General features: G+C 43.0%; 2 protein-coding genes across 4 annotated transcripts; one reads left to right on the forward strand and one right to left on the reverse strand.

Moving 5' to 3' along the window:
• sybu (syntabulin (syntaxin-interacting)) lies at positions 1–11,610 on the forward strand. 3 transcript variants are annotated; one of them, XM_031874479.1, is made up of 8 exons: positions 1–106; positions 4,482–4,528; positions 4,807–4,993; positions 5,742–5,942; positions 7,350–7,449; positions 7,572–7,718; positions 9,093–9,248; positions 9,731–11,610. In XM_031874479.1, the coding sequence occupies exons 2-8, from the start codon at positions 4,505–4,507 to the stop codon at positions 10,923–10,925; spliced, it is 2,010 nt and encodes a 669-aa protein (XP_031730339.1). In that variant the 5' UTR covers positions 1–106; positions 4,482–4,504; the 3' UTR covers positions 10,926–11,610. The 3 variants fall into 3 exon arrangements, with proteins under 3 accessions (XP_031730339.1, XP_031730340.1, XP_031730341.1); XM_031874480.1 differs by having other exon boundaries at positions 5,796–5,942; XM_031874481.1 differs by lacking the exons at positions 1–106; positions 4,482–4,528; positions 4,807–4,993; positions 5,742–5,942 and adding an exon at positions 6,176–6,651.
• Positions 11,611–12,090: 480 nt separating this feature from the next.
• On the reverse strand, positions 12,091–18,620 carry ebag9 (estrogen receptor binding site associated antigen 9). Its single transcript, XM_031874483.1, has 7 exons — positions 18,310–18,620; positions 17,687–17,781; positions 17,228–17,309; positions 16,872–17,027; positions 15,869–15,979; positions 15,210–15,301; positions 12,091–14,640 (listed from the first exon to the last, which is right to left on the reverse strand). The coding sequence occupies exons 2-7, from the start codon at positions 17,767–17,769 to the stop codon at positions 14,523–14,525; spliced, it is 642 nt and encodes a 213-aa protein (XP_031730343.1). The 5' UTR covers positions 17,770–17,781; positions 18,310–18,620; the 3' UTR covers positions 12,091–14,522.
• Positions 18,621–18,838: the final 218 nt, after the last annotated feature.

Genomic DNA, 18,838 nt, shown 5'->3' on the forward strand with positions numbered 1-18,838 from the left:
GGAGGCTGCCACTACCGGAGCACCAGCACAAGCAGCGGAACGACCCTTTTGTGCTTCATCGACCGACGCGCATCCTTCTGCGACGAAACCACCGTCACACATCCAGGCAAGCATGTCATTTATTTTTCTTTCACGAAAGATCATTTCGAACCAATCCATCATTACCATTGGGTTAAAATTAAAATAAATTAATACATATTAAACTGTTCATGGGGTGGGAGCAGGTGGGCTGAGGAGAGGAGGGGCTGTTTACAAGTTCAGGAACGAGTCTTTTTGTCGAATCACCCACATGTACGCATGCACCATCATCCATGTTTTGGGTGGTTCTGGGTGAAATGAGGACACTTGAGGTCTGAAGTTGGATGTTTACCTCCATTGATTACAATCACATATATAATTCGCGTGCCTTTTATTCGAGGCATCTCCCGGAGGGTAAAAAAAAATAAACATTCACAGCAACTGTGGGGGCATCAGATGAAATAAAACGAAAATCCCCATTGCTGCATACATCATGATAGACTATAACACAAGCCATCTGTGGGCAGTGTGGGAGAAGATGTTGTCATCGTCAGAGGATATCAGGACTCAGAGATCTGAACAAGCCTTTATAATGAAAATGGCTTTGAAGTGAGATGTGGAAAACAAAAGGAGGCATGTAAACATGTGAACATAAGGGAGGGTCTTTTCAATGCATAGAGTAGATTCGGTGGGTGATATCATTTGTTAAATATAGTTTATTGCTAGAATTGTATGTATTTTTAAAAGGGTTTAGCACCGTAAAGGTCCTGTGTGGAACCATTTGGTGCCAAAACAGAGAGAATGATGCCATAGGGTGTTATCATAACAATCCGCTGTTTATGTATGGTACGAACCTAATGAACATATTCTGGACTACCAGGAGTCCATTTTATCAGTGTTTGGCATCGGCTTCAATATGCTTTATGCTCCCTGGGATGATCACTGAAAGTCAAAGTGATTACTCAGTCTTGATGTCATGCAGTGATGATGCAGTCTGTTTAAGGGCTTGAGGAGCTCAGAACGAGTGTTGCAAATGATGCGCTGCACCGAAAAAGAATGAGATATTTCCATTTTCAGAGCACAGGCTCCCTGCGTTCGGACATAGATGCTCAGTAACGATCACACAGTGTCGAAATGTCGTGACCACTGAAATTACACAACTTAACAGATGGAGTGATGGGAGTGATTAGTCCGTGTGAGTTCTCAACATTAAAAAGCACATAGACTGGGATGGGTTAAGGGAATTTATCATTCACGCCCACGCCATGCTGTTTTAAAAGCAGACCATCTGGACACGGGAAATAGATTCAGTGGAGGCTTAAAGACTTGTTTACTAGTCATGTACACATGATCTCCGCATCCCACCGACATGCGTTTATCCAAGGGTACCTTTCCCAGTTCATCTACTTCCTAATCAGGCCACTCATGTATTGTTGAGTTGTTGAAGTGACTGTCTATCGCTGACATAGGTAGATTGGAGCAGTTCGTCATGCTCAAAAGAGCTGAAAATCCTGTGTTTGCAACTTAGATAATGTTTAGCCTGTCGCCCAGTAGGTAGCCAATCAACATTGTCTGGAGTCATGCAGAGGATCCGGGTGCATAATCCTACTTTACATGGGCTAGTTCAGGACAAGTGCAAACACATGGGAAACAGGCAAAAATGTCACCACAGCTCAGATGCATGAGCAGGCGTCTGTATCCAAATACCTCACAGGGTTTCACGTTACAAGCTGACACTATTGAGTGACTTTCAACATATTATTAGTACGAATAACATGAGACGATTCCTTTTTGAATGATTTGGCTCGTGGATGCCACAGTCTGATCTCTGATGCTTTACTGCATGTTCTGATGAAGCCTCTTGCATTTCCTTCATAAGGGTGCTTGTAGTTGCATGAATTTATAAAAAAAATCACTTCCTAAAATAGAAAAACGCCACTCTCTCCTCTCAACCACACCCTGTTTATTGAAGTATTTCTGCCCCTGTTCCTTCATTTGCCTCAGATCTAATTTCTTGTCGAGCACTTTACTAGTGTACGTAATCATACATCACAGGCTCATTGGAATAATTATTTTAACATCCATCATCATGGCTTTTTTAAACCTGTTGTCTTCACTGTTAGTTTCTTTTCTTTCCTGAGCTCACAAATGCTGGCTCAAGGACACAATGTTCATTCAGTGTGAGAAAAACACTGTACAGCTGAATGGCGAACAGCCCCACACCACTTCGGCATACTCTAGATATTTTCTTCAGTGAAGGATAGCGTCTCAGGATGAGCAGCACAAGTCTAAAGTCTTTGCAGATTTACACATAATTGGTCCCATCTATAGCTGGAGTCCTTCGTAAAGCGCTTTGCCCTCGGTTGCTAAGACTGTTGCTAGGGCACGGGTTGTGGTTTACTCTGCCCTGTTTGGTGCCGATAATCTGATTCTGCTGTGCCAGTGCGTCAGGCAGCTGTGCAATGCCTCGGTATGATGATGCTGTGGATGCCTGAAGATAAAAGTGAAAATGTAGGCAAGGTGGTGTTGGCCACACAGCACGCAAATCTATTTTTGAGTCTGATAAAAAAAAAAGAGGATTGAGTTTGACTCCCAGGAGTCTCTGCTCTATTTTTGCAATCCTATTTGGGCCGCTGTGGTTTGAAGAAAGAGGATTTTGCACGAGTCTGGGCTGCTCATAAAGGGTACCTGGCTTATATTAGGTCAAGTGGTGATATCATTCTGTTATTGGCAGGGGGTTGTTTGGGGAATCCACATGATCAAGGCAAAAATCTTAGAAAAAGTATAACATCTGGATGAAGCAAGTGTTCGGGTTCACCGAAGCGGCAGCAGCACACAGGCCTTGGGTTCAATTACATCATTCCCAATGCAAAAAAACACACATGCATGCTCTTACGCAACTGACCCCCTTAGGCAACAATGCTGAGAGGAAATGACGTGAAGTGATTGTGTAAAGTTTATTCAAGCGTGAGAGAAATTCTGCATTATTTAGTTTCAAAGCATCAATAAGATATGTTTCTTCCTTGTTTGAATTTGCATTTACGAAAAAGTTTTGGCAAGAGTTCTACTTTGGTCTCTAAATGAGACCTTTTTTTTCTAAGAGGATGTCCTATTTTATCGCTCCATCGTCTATTATATCCCAATGATAGAGGCACTTTGTAGCTTTTGGGCGGCAGCCCCACAGTTTTGGCACAGAAGGATGATAAGGAGAGTTAGTGCAGTGCACTGAAATGGGACACCTTTCATCTATTATTGTGCTGCATTTGATCATCTGAAACCAAGATGACTTTGACGAAAAACAAGAATATGAAAAGAGTAATACCAATCTTTCGTCTTTATAGTTGTATCTGTGGAGACTCTGAACTCTACATTTGCATTTGTCTTATCTCTTATTCTGTTTTTAGCCACGCTATCATGGCTCTATGGAAATCTATTGGTCGGCCCACCACTTTGGTCCAGACTGAAAATCCCAACAGCTGATTGATGCATTGCAATGCAATTTAGCGCAGACATTCATGGTCCCCAGATGATGGATCCCAGAGGCTTTTCCTCTAGCACCACCATCAGGTTGACATTTGTAGTTCAGAGTGAAATATCTCGACAACCATTGGATGGATTGCTGTGAAATTTTGTCCGGACATGCATGGTCCCTTGAGGATGAATCTGAATGACTTGACCTATTAACTTTCATCTAGTGCTACCAGCAGATCAAAGTTTGCATTTTATTCGGGGATATATCACAACATATACTTGATGGATTGCCTTGAAATGTTGTACAAACATTCATGGTCCACAGATGATATATCCTATATGAGTTGGAGAAGCCCTAACTTTTCCTCTAGTGCCTCCACAAGGTTGACATTTTTGTTTATTATTGAAATATGTCGACAACTAAACAAATATGTGCAAAGGTGATGACATTCCAACCAGCCTCAGCTGTACAGGCTGATCCGCAAATGTTAGCATGCTAACAAGCCAAACTAAGACGTTAAATATGTACCTGCTAAACGTCAACATGCTAGCATTATCATTACTGCGAGCATGTGAGCATGCAGTCATTAGCATTTAGCTCAAAGCACAGCTGCTTTTAAGCCACTAGCGTTGCTACATACTTGCTGTTAAATGTATTTGTCTTCATTTGACTGTTAAAGGACTTGACACATTCTGATTTAAAAAGGTTCTTGGCTGTTTATTTTTAGGGTTTACATGTAGAATTTCCCCATAAATTCAGTGTGTGTTGGTCGTGGCTGGCTCTGGGCTTCTTGTGCTGTCTGTACCAGGCAGGATGTGTGTGTGTGTGTGTGTGTGTGTGTGTGTATGAGGGATCTAGTGGCGTAACAGAGTTCAGACAGAGGGCCCTTGTTTGTAAAGGGTTTCAGCGCCACGTCGAAACGCTGCCACATATACACAGACCACAGAAAAAATAACTTTGCTGATATTTCTCCTCGTTTTTCATTTGACAGAGGAAAACGCTGAGTGAAGCACAATGGGACCGTTCCAAGAATATGAGGTAAGTCTTATCAATTACTTCTGGTCACTGTTGACAGATTTCTGCACGTTTGAATGAGTTTTTTTTCCCAAAGAGAAGTGTCTTTTCTTTAAACAATGCAATAAAGAAAAACATGAATAAAACGTGACCTTACAGCTGTCATCATGAGGCACACAACCAACAATAAAACAAAATCCAGTCTTTTATTAATTTGAAAATATGCCATCCTGAAAAAGAAGTTCCACTCAGTGAAGGTGGGAGGCTACATCTGCAGCTCTGACAGATGTTACTTCGAATAGGAAAAGAAGTCGCCGGAGAAAGGAAGCCCCCGCAGCCGCATCCCACGTTTGGTTCTCCATCCCTTCCGACCAAAGGACAAAGGTTCGCCTCTGTCTGATTTGCAGTTTTCAGAGGAGGAGGGGAAGGAGTGTGACATCAGCTCAGACCACTCCAAAAGGACCATCAGCACCAACAGCTTTTGCTCTGGTAAGAAGTTCAGCTCCAGTCTGAGGACACCAGATACTTTGAACGCCATTTACAGGCTTTCAGGTGCAAGATTGTATTGGTTGGTTGGGAAAATGTTAAATCCTTACTGTATGTGTGATGAAAGCAGTGATGGCAGAGGAATTCAGGTCCTTTACTTCAGTAAAAGTATTGGTGCCACAGCGTGAAAATACTCCAGTAAAATAGTAAAAGTACAGAAGTGTTATCAGCCAAATGATATTAAAGTAATACAAGTAAAAGTACTCATAATGCCAAAGGGCACTTAGAGTGTTTTCCATTTGATCATCTGTGCATAAACATGTGAGCAGCATGTTATTGTTAGCTGATCAAGGTGGGGCTGATTTTAACTGTTTTATATGATAATATTTTTGTGGTTATTCCCTAAAATGTATTTCCTGAGTAAATTAACTTAAATACTTTCCTGCACGCAGGATAATACGACCTCAAACTAAAAATATAGTGAGGTTTCTTTTAACAAACACAGGAAATTAAAGACATACAAGACTACACTCCAGAAACACTCCTGTGTAAATGTGCATGTGTGTGTGTGTGTACACTGTTAAACCTACCACGCAACAAGCACACTGACAACTTTCTTAAAGTGAGCAGCCGTTGTTGCGCTAACTGTCAGATAACACCCGGACTTGAACCTTGAGCTCTGCCTGTGTTCGCTGCCTGCCCCGCGCCGCCTGTTCTCGGCTATTACTGTCTGTGTGCCTGTCTACAATAGATGACACCGGCTGCCCCACTAGTCAGTCTGTGTCCCCCTCCAAAACCCCGTCAGGCTCAGAGCAGAGTGCCCACGGCTCGCCGAAGCTGCCCGAGCGCAAGACCAAAGTGAAGAGGGTGAGGGTGATGGCCGAGTGGAGCGGCGAACCACGGAGCGCCCTGAGGCACAAGAGGGAGCTGAGGTCGGCCATGAAAGCCAGAGGTAAAGGAGAATGCACAGATAAAAGAGAACGTAATGAAAATGTTTTAGGTTTTTCAGAAAACTTAGAATGAGTATCAACAACATCCTAACCCTTACCTTGGACCTGCACTATCATGATCCTATAATAAGATATCATTTGGTTTGGGTGTGTTGATTCTTGCATATGCACTGACTTATACACAGCACACTGCATATATATATATATATATATATATATATACTGTATTTATATATATATATATATATACTTGCCAGTGTTTCCCCAAAGACCAAAGTACAATAACTTAGTTTTTGTCGCATGTCAGCAGCTAGCAGATTTCCCTGGTATGTTGACTTGAGCAGACAGTGGCCGGGAAGCAGCTGCTTGCCTAAAAGGAGAATAATAACTGGAGTGAAACTGAAACAGTGAAACTCCAACAACCTTTATCCCAAAATCTCCTCACTTTAAATTTGAGGAAAGAGAAGGAAAAAAAACTGCTTGATCATGAGTCAAGATGAGGAGGACAGCTGATTGGCTGAGGAGAAGGTTTGGGAGCTTAGCCAATTAGGCTGATTAGCCGGAGGTTAGTTCACCGGTTGAAGTGCACAGAGCAGCAGTTTGACTCACACAGTGGTGGAGGATCACATTAGTTTTGAAATATTTTCTTTGTCACAGTCATCACAGGACACACTAATATGGTTTTGTTTGATGGTAAAAGATGCTGCTCAGGTACGACTTTGAATTTCTTCATAATCATTTCAGCACAATATTTACTGAGCTGTTTTTCTCTGCTCAAACAATTTAGCTGGAAATGTTCTAGGCTTCTGTATTGTGCTGAGGCCTCTTACTCTCTGTCTTGTTACACACAGTGACTGGATGTTATTGGCTAATTCTGCAGCGTAAATGGTATTTGTAATGAACATAAAGGGGTTTACCTCTATATCCTGCTCTTCAAAGGTTATATTATGGGGATGTAGGCCATCCAAAAGCTGCTGTTTGAGAATATGTGTCAGTCCTCTTTACAGACACTGTAACATGATAGGAGAAAAAGAAGAAATTGTCCATCAATGATGGCACAGAAAAAGAGCATTAGTGTTCATGTTGGGCTGAATGTTGAGGCTTAAAGTAAGACTATAGCTTAACCACAGGGGTAATGGAATGGGACCACAAGCCGGCACAAACAAACATGTTTCTTTTAGTGAAGCATATTGTTTTTACTTTGCGTCATACATTTTTAAATACTCACTTGGTCACACCCGACTAAATGAGGCTGGAGCAGGAAAAACCCTGTGTGTTGAATTGAGCAAGGATGTTTTATTTCTTATGAATTCAACTTTTGATTTAAGGAGGAAGATTGTAAGAAATCACCTTTTCAAAATGATATAGTCTCGCTTTAAGTGCTATAACACTGATGGTTCTCCCTGCAGGTAGTGAGGCTGACTTCAGCTCCTCCAGCAGCACAGGCAGTCTGAAGACCAGGGAGGGCCTCGCCTCCATTTCAGCTGGAAAGAGAGCTCCTTCACGCAGGTATGAGGTCCATCCGTATAGTCTGCTAGAATAAGGCACTTCTAGCTTAACTTAAAAATAATTTCTCCCTTTTTTTAATATTTTTTTCTGATTATCTAATGCTTTTTTTTTTTTTTATCAAGTCGCGTCTCCCACATCAGACCGCTCCCAGTGTTCAAACCACCCGGGAGCCCTACAGCCAACCGCAATGCAGAACTCTACGCTCCCTACAGGACTCCACCCAGACCTGCCTCCTCAACCAGCAGCTGCAACTCCAGCCCCACCTCCAGGTATACCAAACACAGCTCTCACGGCATGCGTTATTAACAATCGCAGAATAACCATTGTGGTTTTTTGGAGTTGACTCCTGGTCATGTCTGACCTTTCCACATTTCTCCTACTTGGATTCATTACAAATCCAACCTTTGGCGAAACAAGTAGGTTTTGGAGAGATTTGGACTGACTCATGTGCAGCATAACGATGAGTTAGTGAGTGGGTGGCTGGATTAAGCTCGGATTGTTTTATCATTTCCTCTCTTGCAGCCGTCTGGGATTATATCGGCCGTGATTTGGCTCTGGTTGGGATTAATGAGGATTTAATATAGCAAATGTCTGAATATGGTAACCAGACAGTGACCCTGCAGACTGCATCCCATACCTAACAGGATTACAGTGAATGCACCTTGGTTTGGAGGAGAGAACAGGGTCATAAATATTTAAAAATGCCAGAATTGATGAGTGAACTGAACAGCCTCAAGCTCAGAAGTGAAGCCCATTGATTTCTGACATGGTGCTCCAGGCTCTGCATTACTTGGAAGGTTTACTTCTTAGGTTTGTTGGCAGCTCCGCCCTGCATACGGTTCAACCTAAAAATCCTCTCGGCAGTATAAATGACAAACATCCTTTTGAGTTTTTATGCAGTAGAGGAATCTGCCCTCTTTATCTCATGTTTACAGCTCCCCATAAATGCATTATAGCCCTCCACTCTTGTCACTTCAGGACGCTGTCCTGTCGGCTTTCCTAAGAGTCATGTGACATCCTTTCCTCTGGCATGCTACCTTCTCCTGGGCTGTTTCTATTTCTGGCAGGGATGCAGAGCTTCGAGTATCCCAGGTTGCTAGGATATTGTGCTAGTGGAAGAGAGGGGCTTACATGCTGCTTTACATATTGTCCAAATCCACCCACTCATCCTCTGTGAGGGAGGGAGGGAGGGAGAGAGAGAATCACGAATCCTGAATCCTTTTATCAGTTCTCTTTGACAATGATGAAACACAAATCAGGAAATGCAAAGAGCAGTTGAATGCAATTGGCATCTAGATTTAGGTGTTTTTTCTGGTAAGGTGATTTCTTTCCTTGCCAACTGTGCTTGTATTTAGATAAACCAGCATTTTAGGGTTTTTTTGGTGCTTTTTTCCCTTCTAGTCTACATGCCAGTAATCCTGTGTCACAGTAATTCCAGGCTTCAGAGAGCTTCTGCCCCGACAGCACTCTCTCAGCCAGACAAATTACCGTCTGTGGGGAGCGGTTTTACTTTTAAGCGTCAAATAGTTTTTTCTGCTGTTTCTTCAAAATATCCGGTTGGAAACTGATGGGGTAACCATTGGTTCTAAAGGGGTAAACTTTGCCTTTTTTTTAATCAACCTAATGGTCTCTTTCACAAACAGAAGAGCGAACCCGGGCCGCTTCCACTCCTGCGGGGACAACCATGGCATCAGACCCCCGAACCCTGAGCAGTATCTCACCCCTCTACAGCAGAAGGAAGTGGCCATCAGACACCTGAAGACCAAACTGATGGAGTCTGAGAACACAGTCTGTGACAGGTTAGTTCAGATATAGCAGCACAGAAGCTCCTGGGATTGTATCTGTAGCTTTTGTTATGGTTCTAAGGAACGATGCCGGTGGTCGTATTGGTGGAAGAACAGGTGAAACCATGGTTGTGACGTAATGCCTACATACTGCTGCCCTGCAACTATTCAAATCCTCTGGATTGTGAACCCACTGGGAAATTACTATCATGTCATCTGCATTGATGCTACTTGCACAAAACATGCACTGTACATGAAACAAACAAGGCAACTTATTTTAACCTGATACTTTGTATCTCCTTAAATAGTTATAAAAGTAGTTTGCAATTATATTATAAAGTTAATTACTTTCTTGCCGAGAGTTGGATGAAAAGATCGATACCCTTCTCACATCGAGTGGCATCAAATTTTTCATCTTAACTACCGGCAAGCAGATTTTCCAAAATGTCAAACTATTCCTTCATTCCCTCTGGACATTTTCTTCCCCTGTACATTAGAGAGACGGAGGTCGGGGAGCTTAAGTCCCAGCTCGGCAGAATGAGGGAAGACTGGATTGAAGAGGAGTGTCACCGGGTGGAGGCTCAGCTGTCCCTCAAAGAGGCTCGCAAAGAGATCAAGCAGCTGCGCCAGGTGGTGGAAACGATGAAGAGCGGCCTGCTGGAGAAGGATAAGGGAATACAGAAGTATTTCATCGACATCAATATCCAAAACAGGAAGTTGGAGTCCCTGCTGCAAAGCATGGAGCTTGCCCAGAGCGGCGTCAGCCTCCAGGACGACAACTCCTTGGACTTCATCTGCGACAGCCCCAGCAGCTGCAGGAAGAAGCTGGTGGGGGAGGAGGAGGGTGGAATGGAGCTGGGTAACCTGGGGGCGGAGGCATTGGCGGATAGCGGGCTGCTGGTAAACGATGAGATGGCCAACAGGGCGGACATTTTGGAGCAGGTCTTCATGTCTACTGCGGTGGATTTTAGTCAGGACTGTAGTGGCAAGCTGAGTGCGGGGACGGAGTCTGGGCCTGGGGTGTCTGCACTGTCAGAAGAGGGACAGTTGATCGATGACTCTACTGCACCCCCAATGGCTCTACCAAACGTAGCTTTCACCACCATCGACATCTCCTCGAGCGCACTCTCCCAGCAGAACACGGAAGATAAAGGAATCCAGACTGACACGATGCCCATGTCTGCAGATGTGCAGACCGTGCTCCTCCAGCTGCTCAAGTTCCATGGGGCAACAGGGGATGACGCAGCTTTGTCAGCCCCCAGCAGTCTTCTGGGTCTCCCAGACCTGCCCACTTCCACCACTGCCAGTCTCCCCGACTCAACACCTCCCTCACCCGGCGTGCCCGGTCCTGCTGCCCCAGAGAGCCCCGACATCTCCGCCGATTCCGGCCTGTGCTGCTCGGAACCTGTGGAGAGCCGGCGGTTCATGGAGGAGCTGGATTTCAATGTTGGCGAGGAAGTACCCCGTCTGTCTCCGGGACTGGATGTGGTCGGCAAGCGCTACTGGAGCAACAGCTTCCTGGTGGATCTGGTCGCGGTGGCAGCACCTGTGCTACCGACGGTGGCCTGGCTGTATTCGCGGCACGGCGTGGACGGGATCGCTCCAGTGTACAACATCGCCGCTCTCATCAGGGGCTGTTGCATCATGGGATTGCACTCTCTTCGTCACGTCACACACAGGCCGGATGCGTAAAGGCTTCAACCCCGCATGCACACGCCTGACCTTGAACTTAAAAGCACTTAAGTATTTGCGAGATTTATTGCGCTTTCTGTTACACTCGGTATTAATGCAGTTATTTTTGTTCTGACACTGTTACTTTGCACTGCACCATGAGTTGAAGCAAAATGGTGACATGAAAGGGATTATTTATAAAGAGGGTTATTTATATATTTTATCATTGACATGTTAAAAACTGATCATCTGGGTAGATGGTTGTGTTATCATTGTCGTGTGGTGTCCCGAGCTGTCCTTGTGTTTAAAAAAAATAAAAAATAAGAAAAAGAAAAAAAATATTATTAAAAAGTTCTTTATGTTCGGATTAGATTTTAGGGTGAAAGATTGAATTTCAGTTTCTATTTGATGGGTTTGGAAAGCCAACAGTTTTGAGTTACTGTTCTAAAGAAACCTTCAGCCAAAGCTTTAATGTGAGTTCACTAATGTTTTGTGAAGTGTGTGTATATATGGTTTTTTTTTTTTTTTGTTTTTTGTTTTTTTTCCTCCCTGGGAGTAGAGCTTTATTTGGTACAGCCTGTGTATTGTTCATAGAAATAAACTGATGCTTTAGCAATTGACACTTGTTGTGTCTGAGCTATGTGCAATACTGGTAATTTACATCAAATGTCCTTGTTTATTTATTAATAAAGCATGATAAATTCTGGCCACGCATTTGTGACTTTTGTTATGGTATTTGTAATTTGGGGAGGAAATGACTAAACGGGGACAAATTTGACTTATGTAAGACTTCTGTAAAAATGCTAGCGAAGACTGGGAGAGCCCAAGTTTCTTCATTTGCACAAGATGTTCACATGAATTAATAAAAAGCAAAACTATCGCGGCCGAAGCAGAGTGCAACGAAGCGGCGTTCTCATGACAGCTCAGCTTACGTAAAAGCTTTCCCGGCCTGTGTTTGCAGACGTCCCTTGGGTTGTGGAGCTGACAATTAGAAGTGCATTAGATCCACTTAACTGGGATCTCTCAGAAGCTGTAAAATGTCATCCGTCCCTTTTTATACTCGCGAAAACTGGGTCAGTGCTAGAGCAAATGTTTGCCTGCAAAAACCACCAATGCTTTTAGTCATTGCATAACGTGTTCCCATTTTCACTGAAGATTGGGTGTGGGGAAAAAGTTCATTAAGTCTGAATGAACTTGGTGTCTTTGCCATGATTATATCCACACATAGTGATGTCTTAAATTGCATAAGCGTGACCTCTCGGTTCAAAAAGCATCAGACTAGCGAGTCGTCAGATGCTGTAATCCCCGCACTGCGTGGTCTGTGGATGCTGGAGTGGGAGGCAGTGGCTGTAAGTGGAACCAGCTGAGAACACACCAGTCTATCGGTTTTCTCAGTCTTTCAGGACAATTATTCTGTCATTTAGCTCGTCCCCTTTCTGAAGACTAATGACGTGCACAATCCGTTTTTGAAAGTGGGTCAGTCTCTGAGAGGTTCTGGCAGGCAGGCAGTGGCCCCTGACAGATGGGAGTGACATCATTATGATGGGGGTCAGATGAGTGACGGCAACATCCTGTCAATCCAAATTAAAGGCCACATTGGTGTCGGACATCATGTTCTAGTGATATGAACAAGTCTAGAGCTTGCAGCTCTGTAAGGCTGTAGTGCTTCAAGCTAAATACTAACAAGCTCACTATTAGTAGGTGTGTTTGTGTGTGCGTGTACCAAATTGAATGGCACGTCATCCAAGATATGTTTCAGTCTAAGTGTTTGAGTGACCGACTAAAATCCCTGGAGCCGCATCACTAGCACCGCTAATAAAAAGCCCAAACCCTTATGTTGTACCCAAAGCAAAGCTCAATAATAATTTAATGTCACCCTTTTGTGACAATACTTCATCTAGTGTTTCCCAAATTGCACATCAGGCAGCAGACACATGACCAACGCGTTTCATCTCTAGGAGGTATGAAGCAAATCAGTTTATTAAAAACATGTCGGACTGATACAGCAGCTGTACAATCTGCCAAATCCTCCTGGATTGATTGAGCTTGTGGTCCTCAGTTGTGCTCAATCATGACAATTATTTTTAACATGAAGTCTTACTCATGAATGAAAAAAAAAAATAATGGGGGCAAGAAAATTGTTTTGTAAAACTGAAATGTGCAAAAAGACAAAACAGAAAAAAAACCTGCAGCTTTACTCCATGAAAAATAAGTTGGACAAATAGTTTGCAGAATTCCCTTTAACAAAACACCTGCTTTCAATTAAACCTGATCATGCACTGGTCATTTAATCATTCGTTTCAACAGTGTGTCATTATGTCATTGCTTGATAACTTCAACCCACCAATTAGCTCGCGAAGCTTTTACTTTTGGAATAGTCAGTATAGAAATCTGCCTCCATCACCTCATTTAGAAGTCATTTATCAGGAATCACAGACCGGAGACATTTTGTATCTCGTCTGCACATTTCAATTTATAAAAATGTTTCCATGACAACAGCTTGCCTATTGGCAGTGGTGCCGATTTGTTTCCAACACTGACTGGTAAATGTATTATAACGATGCATAACAGGACGCTCAGTGAAAGCCATCTTCCTCTAGTTATCGACCGAGGTAGCCATTCAGAGACCACGCTGGGATGGTGATCCGGGTTCCAGAAAGACAGCGTCTGTGCAGCGAGAGTAACAACTATTTAGGAGCACAGTAACATTCCCACGACCTTGACAAATCATTAAAATTAAAAAAAAAAATCAAAGCAGTGATCACTGGAGTTTCTCCTTCAAACGCTGACAAAGGAGGAGAATGAATGGCAGATCAGTAGCCATGAGATTACCATAGGAACCCACAGCTAACACTTACAGTTGGGCTAGATTCTAGTCTGTGGTTCTTCATCCTTACTCATAATGAACATCTGCAGCCTTCATTCTAACAGAGACTTCCAGTATACGAAGGGCTGCACAGCACGGGGGGGATAATGTCAACTATCAAGCAGTATTCATTAGAAAAAGAAAAAAGCAGTTTTCAGACAGTGAAAGACATGAATATAAAAACACAACAATCAAGCAAACCAAGCGATGTCACTGGTATACAGTGATGCTTAAAATTAATTTAACTCCTTTGTCCTTTTGAGATTATAAATACGACAAAGAAAGGGAAATGTACTCCCTATTTGGGTTTCAAAAAGGTAGGTACCTGATTATTTACAAATGTTCCCGGGAAAGAAACAAAATAACATTTTTCTACGCAAACCCGGCGGATGTAATCAGAATCTAACTGGTACGCTCTAATGCTGCACGTAACCTTTAACCTTAGATGAACCGGATCGTATGAATATAGCTCTCCCTCGAAGACCAAAAGGACCGCGCCACATGAACAGGGAGTGCACCAGGAGCGTTATCTGACCTCGAGACTGATGCATTTCACACTGCTGCAGCTGGAAAATGGACGAAAATGGCTGCTGGTGGAAACAGGGTGGAGTAGGACAGACTGCTAAGAGATAAGTAGTGAAGGGTGGTAATCCCGTTTGGTATGATGACTTCAAAGACAGAGTGACGATTGATTCAGTGTCCTTGCCCCCCCCCCCATCCCTTTGGCTCGAAACTGAGCATTTCTAATAATGTTACGAGAGCTTGACGGCAATCTTCTGCTCCTTCTTCATCATCCTCTGAACATCTTTCTCCATCTTCTTCCTTTGCTGCTCCATGGACCTCTTTTCTCTCTCAGCCATCTTCTGTTGCCTGTTGGATAGGAGGAAAGGCAAATTGCAAGCAATGTCACTACAGCACACATTAACAGACAGGAGAGGCCAGCTGGGAGTGAGGAAAACAACATCTTGTTGCTTGCGGGGTTGCAATAATGGCCTACACTGCCACCTGCTGGTCAGTGTGTGAACCTACATCCCTCCAACACAAAAGTGAAAGGGAGCTTACAGTATCATCATCATCAGTACAAAGGTGGCCAGGATGCCTATTGTAAGTGGTCTTTTCAACGAAATCCAGAAGGAGAAGAGCTGACCAAGTCCTGTGTGTTATGGTACATTGATACCAATACTGCATGTTTGCACACTGCCCTATGTGAGAAAGCTTAATAGTTGTTATTTCCCCCTTCGTCTTACATACAAAACACACAACTCGCGCAACTGTTCCTTTAAATGGCTGGTGCTATTATTAATGATGAACAATGAATTTGGGCAACTGAAAAATCCGGAGAAACCGGTACTGGTGCATGTCTACGTACTGGTGCATGTCTACGTACTGGTGCATGTCTACGTACTGTGTATAAGCGGGGAAACTTCTTGAAATATTACCTGAGCACCACCTCTGCCTCCCATGCAGCATCAGACTCGTCCTCCCAGGCGTTTGAGTCTCCCTGCCAGGTATCCATTTCTCCCAGTTCCCCCTGCACAGACACACTCACACTTATATCCACGACTACAGCCTTTCTACTACAGGAGCTAAACTAAGAGCCTCTTCACTAAACACTTGTTTTGGATGTCTCCTCTAGCTGTACCAGAGATGAACTGTGTGGAGCACAATCTACAATTCATATTGTTGCATCTCTGCTAGTTCCCAATTGAATGTCCTAGTTTAGGTAATCACCACACAATCTGATGTGCAAGCATGACAGGGAGATGAGTTAGTGATTGACCTTCTACTGTAAACATGTCTTAACACATCTGTCGTGATAGTTTCTCATGAAAATAAAAGGAAAATTCAGATTTTTTTTAATTTTAAATCTCTGGTCCATTAAATAAGTGAATTGAATTTGTTAAAACAGCTTTGACTTGTCGTTTACTACGGCCTGAAAAGTACCCATACATGACCGACAAGGGGAATAAAAAGTGATACGATGCTATTTGCTGGAGGCTCTCTCAGTCATTTTGACTAATAATGACAATTTATTATTGGATGTGTTCGGAACAGAGGACCTGCCTGATGCTTCTCGTGGTATTAAGCTGTAACTTACTGAGGGTGGACTGAAGGTCATCATATCCTGAGAGGCTGCCAGTCTGCTGGAGAAACCTGCTGAGCCATCAGGCACCAGGTAGTTCAAAGGCTCCCGCTTCTTCAGCACGATCTGCAACATGCAAACCAGAGAGACAGCGGCTGAAACTTACACTGAAGCACTTTGTGACGCATTACACTCCCGCTAGGATTCGTCTAATACATAATGCAGATACACTATGTAGTGCTCTCATGCATTTATATTATATCTATATAATGTCTTGTTATTATATGGATCTCAAGAAAACTATTTCCAGGAAAAAACAAGCAAAAGGTGAGGACAGGAGCACAGCAATCAGTCAGCTGATATTCCTGTTATACTGGTCTAACCTCATAGTTCAATAAAGGTTCTAGAAACAGAAAATGCAAGTTTAGTGCATCATGGTTCGTGTTTTTGTATATCATTGCAGAATCATTTTTGTTTACCATTTACTTCTTGGGAAATTTGTTATTTGCTGCCTAGCAGTGTTTTACAGGCGAGGCCTGAAACCAACACCAACACCACCAACAACATAACAATTGATACACTTTTATGAAGTAAAACATTAACCGTAAGGAAGAACGAGCGTATGCACTATTTCAAACAGCAAATGCCACAAACGTATAGAGTGTGGCTACTGTTTGTGCAGTCACCAACCAACTAGAATGATCACAAGATGCCGTGTCATGCTCTGGGTGGCTTATCATCACCAAAGCATTTCCTGGGACAAACCCTGCAGTGCTAGAAAGCTTACCCCTACTTCTAGCGAGTGGGCACAAACATTAGGGAGTCGTGTCTGTGTTGAATGGGCATTGTAAGAAATCATTTAATGAAATATTTAATCTATTTTAAGCTGCAATATGATGAAAGACCGACATGTAATGACTTCACCAGCTTGAAAACAATGTGTTCAGTGTGTTCAGTGGATCATAAGTTTTGCGTTTGTTGGGTAATACTGGACCTGCTGCACTGTCTGTGGACATACCTTCTGTGTTTTCCTGATGGTGGGAGTCATGTCTTTAAAGTAGTCGGGCTCTTCGTCCATCTCGTTGCCTGTGGGGGAAACGTTTCCGTTGCCACCTTCGATCTTAATGCTTGTAGGAGCCTCTTCATCCCAAGAGCTCCATTCTTCAATCTCTGGCTATGCAGAATAGACAATAAAGCACTCTGTAAAGTCAAGTGTACACAAGGAATTCAAGCGCAGGAGTTTGTGTAGTTTATAAGCAAATATAGGACAGTCTCGAATTGTTGTTGGATGATTATATCTGTAGTTTGCGTTGCCACAATATTGACCGATAGGCTCTGAAGTTCTCAGGACAGGTTGATTGACACGATACTGACCTGTTTTGGTACCGAGGATGAAAAATCTACTGTTGTCGGGAGAGTTATTTGATCACCGCTGAGCTTGCGACCCCTTCCGGTCCTGGAGGCATTGGAAACAGCAGCAGCAACATTGTTACCAAACTCTAAGGCCAGATCGCTTTAGTGTGGAGAGATTGATCCACTGACAGGGATGTGAACTCTGCCAATTACATTTTCAGCATGCACGTGACCCACAAATCAATGATCTGGTTTATGTTAAGTACTACATATTACAGTTAATTCAAAAAAAAACAAAAAAAAACAGCTATTTGGTTGTGGCTCAGATGTGTGCAACATTTATCAGTATATCCTGTCAATGGTTCAAAGGTATTCAGTTAGATTGTTTTGACGTTTTCATGTTTGCCACTAATGTGCATTGACAAGCTCTTCACAAAGGAGAATAGTGTGTATCGGGGGTACTTGTCCAGTTGTGCTCACCTGCATATCAACCTTTTAAAGAAAGACAGTAAGGTGGCTAGACATGTGCAGATCTTGAAAAGACGAAACTGAGTGATGGCCATGATGAAATTGAGCTGGTGGAAAAGGAAAGAGAAAATATTAGCATTTGGATCCACAACCAGGACTTGTTTTGCGCCAAAGCACCAGGATGTATAGTAAAGCAAGCCTCCAGTAACGCTAACCGATTAGTATGTAGGGTAGCGTGACATTGAAAGATAGTCTGCCAGGAATCAGACCGTAAAAAATAAATGTGTTGGCGACAACGAGTCATATTATCCATCATGTGAAGAGCCGTGGCACTAGCATATTATTCAAATGCTGCTTGAGGGCACACGGATACACTTAGCTAGCTCGTAGATCGCATGCAAATGTTAACGACAGATGCAATGAACATACTTAAACACTAATGTATGCAATTATACTGACAGATACGCGATTTTCCCCATACAACAAAAGACAGACCTATGGTTAACGGCAACTGTTCGATATAAGACAAGTTCTGCCAACATTTAGCTTATGCTAAATTAACGCAACAGCGTAAACGTTAAGCCTTCACAGCACATGTTTGCATTAGATTGGCAAGCCATCGTACAGACACTCACCTTGCAAAATGCCAACACACCGTATGCAGAGCAGCTGCTTTCTTCTTGGATGGCTGAAGAGGCAAGTTCATGTATTTGCTAACCGTTGCTTGCTAGCTTAGCCCACAGAAAAACATGATATTTCTGAATCCTTTAATTGACTTCGTGAAACGACACATTGGCAGTGACAAATTATACCGCTGTCATTTTAAAACCATGCATGTAACAGCTGTACAGCCCAATGCGGTTTCATAACAAAACTCCTAAATTGGTGTCGTCTCTCATCTCTGTCCCATGGCTGCCATCTTTGAGCTGGGAGGAGCAGGAACCAAGGAAGCTAGAACAGGGAAGTGCAGCGTGGAGCTGCTGCATTCAGGTACTGTCGGAAAATGAGTGTGCAACAACTTTACTTAATCCCCATGGATAAATCAATGACAGTAAACCTTTACATTTGTGTCTGAATATTTTATACACATTATTATTGTCATTTTAAGATGATCTTTTTGTTTAATTTTGTTTTAATCTGGAAAGCATTTGATGCTTAAGCTTG

This window comes from Anarrhichthys ocellatus, unplaced genomic scaffold (genome assembly GCF_004355925.1).
Source record: "Anarrhichthys ocellatus isolate YVR2014 unplaced genomic scaffold, GSC_Weel_1.0 scaffold81, whole genome shotgun sequence".
NCBI classification, from domain to species: Eukaryota; Metazoa; Chordata; class Actinopteri; order Perciformes; family Anarhichadidae; genus Anarrhichthys; species Anarrhichthys ocellatus.